At 50.6% G+C, this 7,114-nt stretch overlaps 1 protein-coding gene across 1 annotated transcript; it reads left to right on the top strand.

Moving 5' to 3' along the window:
• Nucleotides 1-297: 297 nt before the first annotated feature.
• Nucleotides 298-5,433, top strand: CIMIP2C (ciliary microtubule inner protein 2C). The gene is made up of 3 exons (XM_065679241.1): nucleotides 298-464; nucleotides 1,453-1,565; nucleotides 5,222-5,433. Exons 1-3 carry the CDS (start codon nucleotides 330-332, stop codon nucleotides 5,364-5,366), a joined length of 393 nt encoding a protein of 130 aa, XP_065535313.1. The 5' UTR covers nucleotides 298-329; the 3' UTR covers nucleotides 5,367-5,433.
• Nucleotides 5,434-7,114: the final 1,681 nt, after the last annotated feature.

Genomic DNA, 7,114 nt, shown 5'->3' with positions numbered 1-7,114 from the left:
TGGGTCATGAAGGCGGTGTTCTGTCCATCACCATAATCCCTTGAGCAGCAGTTTATCCTCAGATGCAATGCTGGGCATCAAGTTGGGGTTTTGCTAAAGTGAATCATGGACTACCAGGTTGGAAGGGACCTCAAGGATTATCTGGCCCAACCTTTCTTGGCAAAGCATCACCTAGACTAGATGGCCCAGAGAGATAGGTGCTGCCTCCCATGGGCATTTTACAGAGCCACAGAGGAGAAGGCTCTTCTTAACCACATTTTCCATGCAAGTATTGAAGGCACATCCCAAACCCATCAGTTTCCTTCAGAAACACCTGTGGGAAAGTCGCCATGAGATACCCCCCGGCTCTCCGGATGGTGACAACATGCCAAGCAGAGGACCAGGATGTCTACCCACACATCCCACTGCAGACCCTCTTCAACCTGGATGGCGGCCGATCCCAGGAGCTGAGCAGGTTTTACCAGGTGAGGACACTGGGGACTGTGGAGTGGAAGCAGGGTGGCTGCAGGCTTGTGCTGGGGGCTGGAGGTTGACGACCATTCCCTCACAGTAAAGAATTTCTTCCTTATATATAACCTAAACTTCCCCTGTTTAAGTTTCAACCTGTTACCCCTTGTCCTGTCACTACAGTCCCTGATGAAGAGTCCCTCCCCAGCATTCCTATAGCCCCCCTTCAGACACTGGAAGGCTGCTATGAGGCCTCCACGCAGCCTTCTCTTCTCCAGGCTGAACAGCCCCAACTTCCTCAGCCTGTCTTCATAAGACAGGAAGCTGTGAATGCTCCATCCCTGGCAGTGTTCAGGTTGGACAGTCTTGGGCGACAGAGTCTGGTGTGCGGTGTCCCTGCCCATGGCAGGGGGGTTGGAACTGAATGATCCTAAGGTCCTTTCCAACCCTCACTATTCTATGATTCTGTGATTCTGCTGCATGCACACAGCAAGGCTCGCTCGCTGTGCCTGAGGCCCATGTACAGGCAGCGCCAGGTCCGCCCCGTCCAGACCCCCTGTCTCCAGGGCTGGTGTAACAGAGGGCACAGCACAGGGGGGGGCTCTTAAATGCAACAGAGCTGCAGACAGAGACCTGCCCTGAAATAACTCCACACTTGAGCATCCGGCTGCAGGAATCCCTGCTGCAGGCACCATGCTTGTCCCATGCCTTGGCCTGTGTCTTGCTCACACCTTAGGATGCAATACAAATACCTTACAAGCAGCACAATCCAAGCTGCCAAATAACACAGATTAAGCACAGATGCTGCTTATTAATTTGCCTGAGGGTCTGAGGCAGGGCAGCTTAGGGGTGTGACTGTGACTGGCATTTCTGTATGGTTAGAGCAGGGAGGGGATTGCCACGTGCTTCGCAATAGTAACCCCTGCAATAGTAACCTCCTGGTGCAAACAAGACGTGGGGCACTGAACTCATCTGAAATTCCTGGCTGTTTGCCTTGGTCTGCAGCTGGCCCAGCAGCACCGTGATTTTTACCTGGACAGGAGCGGGATGCTGTACATCCATCCCTTCTTTGTGCTGCCCATGAAGGAAAAGGAGAGATACCCCCATCCACTTGACATGTGAGTACCAATGTCCCTGTGGATAGTCCTCAGGATGCGGTGGCACCCAGCTCCCGGGGCTAGTGGGACTAAACTAGAGAGGTCTTGGGGAGAGCCAGCCCTGCACTGATCCTCCTCTTCTTCACCCAAACCTTCCATCCTATGAAAAATGAGAGAAGAAACCAGATTAACCTGAAAGGAAAGAACAGGTGGGCAGAGTGCCAGGCTTTGAGGCTTTTTTCTCTGTTTAGAAATCCCAGTTGTTTTATGCAGTTTTGGGGTTTTTTTAAATCAAGCAACCTCCTGGCTGTGTGTTTGTTATTCATTTCAAAGCCCTCACAAAGCTCTTTAGCGACCAAACATGTGAGCTGGCCAAAGGTGAGTCCCCTGAGCTGCCCACTGACCACCCAAGCCATCACAAATAAGCGAGGTCTCCAAGTCACTATGGCCATGAATTGATGGGGTAATCTCAACCCCATCCCATAGCTACCTCCTGCCTTTCCATAGCTGGGCATGGCCAGTGCTGGGGTTCCTCTCCTCTGAGCTGGTGGATCCAGTCCTCTGCTATGTGCCTCCACAATACGGGGCCCTGGAGAGGGGAGGAGGTCATAGAAACTGAAAGGCAAAAAGAAGACATTACTAAGCGAAGCTCTTCGGTATTCCTTACCCCTCCTGGATCTCCATTTATGTTCCTACTGGAAGAGCTGTGGTGGCTCTGAGCAGCCTCGAAACACCTCACTGAGAGAGTCATAGGGCATCTTCTCTTCCTGGGGATGTCAGGGTGCGTGCTGCAGAGGCTGGACCATTCAAAGGAGCTTCTCAGCATCTCTGGGGCATAGGGGTGGACAGAAGTAGGCAGAGCACTGCTGAAATGTGGATTAGGGAGCTGGACATTTTTCACCACACAGTGGAAATAGAAATAAACTGAAACAGGGGAAGTTCAGGTTAGATAATAGGAAGAAGTTCTTTACTATGAGGGTGGTGAGGCACTGGAATGGGCTGCCCAAATTAGTGGTAAATGCTCCATCCCTGCCGGTGTTCACAGCCAGGTTTGATAGACCCTTAGGTGACATGTTCTAGTGTGAGGCTTCCCTGACCATGGCAAGAGGTTGGAACTGGATGATTTTCAGGTCCTTCCCAACCCAAACCATTCTGTGATTCTATGAAATAGTCATAAATAATTTGTATCAGGAATAAAGGGAAAGGAAGCTTTGTCGGGACGTGGAGTAGTGCAGACCCATCCCAAATACAGGGAACAACAGGGCCAAACTCCTGCAGAGAGACTTTGCATCTCCCCAGTGGGCAAATTCAACTGAGACTGTCAAAGTTCACAGTGCAAAGTTCACTGTGCATTACTGCCTGTTGTGCCCTGTGGCACAGCCCAGCATCGTGTCCCACCACGCTTTTGGGTGGACACCCATGGCACTGACAGCCCCCACTGCCCTGCTCAATTCCAGAGGAACTGAGCGTATTGCTCTCCACTGGCATCCCAAATTCCCTCTTGCCTTGAGCTCTGAGCACCATAATGGCCCCCTGGGATTGTTACCCTGGACCTGAAATGAGCTGAAAAGGCGCCTGCGATGCTGCCAGCCCAGGACCGAGAGTGGAGCTGGGGTGTGAAGCCGCTAGACCCAGCGCCAGCACAAATCCGTGGGTGCCCTCTAGCGCTGCATTCCTGTGGCTCAGCAGGAGTGTAAATCCTGACGGAAAAGAACCCCAAACCTTCTGTCGTCCTCAGAGGTGTCCAGATCAAAGATTTCCCTTGTATCTGGCTGGATCTGCCTGTGTTGTAGCTTGTGCCATGGCTGCTCCTGTCAGCCGTGCACCTCGAAATTCAAGGCGCATCCTCCAGTTTCTTACATGTCTACATCTTCTGGATGGTCTCATCTCTGCTACCTGCCATGAGGTAGCTGTAGGCAACAATAAGATCCCCCTTTGCCTTTTTCTCTCGAGGCTGGACAACCCAGCTCTCTTCCTGTCTTTGTACACAGAATCACAGAATGGTTTGGGTTGGAAGGGACCTTAAAGCTCATCCAGTTCCAACCCCCTGCCATGGGCAGGGACACCTTCCACTAGACCAGGTTGCTCCAAGCCCTGTCCAACCTGGCCTTGAACACTGCCAGGGATGGGGCAGCCACAGCTTCTCTGGGCACCCTGTGCCAGTGCACTGCAGATACCAACCAGGGCACCTGGATTATGCCTCTGGCTCTCTGGCCACTGTCCTGCTTGCACAGCCCAGGAGGTGGCTGGATCCCCCTTGCTACAAGATGGGAAGTGATAGTGGTGCTGCAAGCACAGCAGTGAGGTTGGCTATGGACCGGTCTGGAAACCTGTGAATGTGCAAAACTTTGTGTGTGGAGCTCTGTGAAACTGTTTAAAAGAGAGGTTCGTTGATGGGGATGGAGCACTTCATTTAAGATGTGTGCTGTGGCTGTCCTGGCTGGGTTGTGGTTTTTTATCACGCCTTCACTGCCCATCTAACACAAACAGGAGAGTGGGAGACTGTCCTTCACACAGGCCAGGTTTCATGGGAAGGCAGAGTAATGTGTAGGATGAGGAGGATAGATGAAAGTGGATGAAATAAAACAGATGGTGTCGGGGCCAGGAGAGCATCCCCCTTACAGGAGTTTCGCTGGCAGAGGCCAAGGTCAGCCTTGGTGATGATATGAGCTGTTGTGAGCAAAGCAGGAGGTGATGCCGGCACCTCCTTTCCTTTGGGATCTGCTTTTAAGCCGCAGAGTCACCAGCCCCCAGCTTTGCAGCTGTGCCACAGCTGGCTCAGCTCCCAGTCTTGGACCTCCTCCACTTCAGTATGGACCAGGCTTTGAGCTTGATCCCAGATGCACCTCACTGCCAGGTGGCCTTGGGCTGCCCTGGGCACCATCTCCAGACCTGCTCCTGACCCTGACTGTCTGCTATGTACCCCTGCTCCATGCTGCTGAGGAGGTTGCTGTTCCCAACCCATGTCAACAGAAGTGATTTGACTTTGACCAGCTCCTGGAGGGACAGGCAACGTGACCCCAAAGGAACACAAGTGGCGCTGGTGTTGAAATCAATCTGTATTTTTCCTCTATCCCTTTGAACACCCATCCCTATGGTCCCTCCTCACACAGATATGTGACTGAACCCATGTGGGTAATGTCAATAAGTAGAGCTGTTTGTACATCAGTATTTGTGGCCTGGAGGTCAGGGGTGCTTGCAAACAGGAGAGCACAGCTTGGCCTTGCAGCATCAGTTCTGAATGTGGCATGGGCAAAATCTCCCAATTCTGCCTTTATTTTCCTTGCGCTTAACAGTAAGCAATACCGTGCTGATGCAATGGGTGACATCAAGGCTTTGGGTGATGTGCAGACCTCAGGAATATTAGAATCCTTGAATCCTATAATCCCAGGTTGGAAGGGACTTCAAGGATCATCTGGTCCAGCCTTTCTAGGGAAAGCATGACCTAGACTGGATGCGCCAGCACCATGTCCAGCTGAATCTTAACAATGTCCAATAGTAGGGAATCCAACTTCTTTTAATGAGAAAATGCTGCAAGCTCACCTGCTTCTGCAGCTCTACTGGGGTGAGCAGTGCTGGGCTGTGGGTACCCCAGTGCGCTCAAGCACACCCCTAGGACTGAGTGCTGCCTACACCTCTGCATCCGTAACTATTCTTGGTGTTCTGCTGCTCCCCAGCCCACTGCTCAGCGCAAAGACCCACTGGCATTTGAGGCGAGTGTCACCTCTGAATGTTCGGACCTACCAGACCTTCCCCTCGGGGAAGAGAATCAGCACCAAGGAGAGACAGAACCGGAACACTTATTTCGAGTACCGAGCCTAAGCAGTGGCATCCAGCCTGCCCCTGGTGGAAACCTCGTTTTCCAGCTGGGAGAGAAATAACTGGAAAATAAAGGAGAAACGACTTGCTGTCTCGGTGTCATGAATGAGTTCAGCGTCACCTAAAGAATCCTCATCAACGTTATTAGCAAAAGTAGTTTTAATATGAATTTCTAAATTGTGGCCTAACAAAGTCGATAGCAAGGTTCACTCTATTACGTACTATGTGGATGGAACTTACAGAGGAAAATCAAGTTAGAATCAAGCTAGAATAATTTACACAGAGATCAGAGATGCAAAAGGGTAGGGAAGACCCTGTCGCTGATCATGAGGTTCAGAGCAGATCCCCTTGCTTTAGGTACAGCTAAATCCAGTCTTAGTCCCAGACTAGGTCACTGGTTTGTGTCTCATGGAAGAAATAAAAGGAGTGAGGAAATCCTCCAATTGAGTTGCAAGGTTCAAAGTGGACACCTTTTGCTCTCCAAATTCCTGATGGAGTTTAGGTGAAGCTAAAGCCAGTCTTGGTCCCAGACTTGGTCAACGGTTTGTATCTGAAGTGTTACATGTATGATCAGTTAGGGTCGCCTAAAGGATCACTGTCGAAGATATCAGTGAAAGGTGATCTTGACATGATGTAAAAATACCAATTCACCACAGATGGGATTTTTACACTTTTGACCTAACAGCAGGCTATGGGTCTAAGATGGATCACGAGATCCAGCAGCTGTCTGAGGTTACTCACAATTTAAGGTGGAGCACAACATTTAGTCGAGGTCCATCACTGACTAATTTAACACAAGGTTAGACAATAGCATTTGCTACAGTCACAACAGTGACTTAATTATAGCTCTGAGGTGACAACATTCATGCTATAGTTGCTATAGAGTATCTGAATCAATTTACTCACACATGCACACAGACACAAAGAGGTATGTATGTACATGTGTGTATATATATATGCATGTATAAAAGTATACCAGTTGAAAATCCCACCTGAGTGCAGTGAAATATTCACATCAAATGTCTTGCCACGTCTCAAGGGGCAAGGAGGAGAGGGGAGTCTTCAGCTCAGGCTCCACCATCAGCTTTTGGTTACAGTCCTCCAGACTTCGCACACTTGAAATAGCTGCTCAGAGGGAAATGCTGTCACAGCCCACTGAAGCCCAGGGGAGCTCAAAGGGCCTTTCTCAGGACCACTCTTTGTACGGTCGCAAGATGATTTACTTTGGTCATCCGTAAATTTCCACCCTGGCCACAATCCAAGCTGGTAATTACTGGAATTTGCAAAGTTCCAGTAACTGTGGTACCATTCCTCTCAGGCTACGACCAAGGTGAGGAATGTTCCAAGGCTGTCAGGGGATGACTGATTATCCCTGCTTTCACTCCCCACCTTGGCCAGGCAACAGGCGTCCCTCGTACAGTCAGTGCCTCCAACCTTAACCATGCATGAGTGCCTGGTACGGACAAGGGACGCTTCACTGCCCAACTCATAACACAAAGGACATGACCTGCCTGGATTTCCTGAGGTCATAGAGCTGCCAAGAGGAGGTGGGGGGAAGAAATGCACCACCACACTTCAGCTTTGTGTGCTATGAGGACCAGCCAGAATGCTCTTTATCCATGGCTTCCAAGGACAGGGGACAGCTGCCCACCGCACAGCTCCTTTTGTGATCTGGGATGAACAGTGGGCTGAGGAGAGATTGAGGACAAACAGGGGATTAGCTCAGTTTGATGTGGTCACTGTCAGGCAGG

The sequence above is a fragment of the Lathamus discolor genome, chromosome 5, assembly GCF_037157495.1.
Source record: "Lathamus discolor isolate bLatDis1 chromosome 5, bLatDis1.hap1, whole genome shotgun sequence".
NCBI classification, from domain to species: domain Eukaryota; kingdom Metazoa; phylum Chordata; class Aves; order Psittaciformes; family Psittacidae; genus Lathamus; species Lathamus discolor.
The sequence above is the reverse complement of the archived record's forward strand: the minus strand, read 5'-3'. Positions and strand labels throughout refer to the sequence as shown.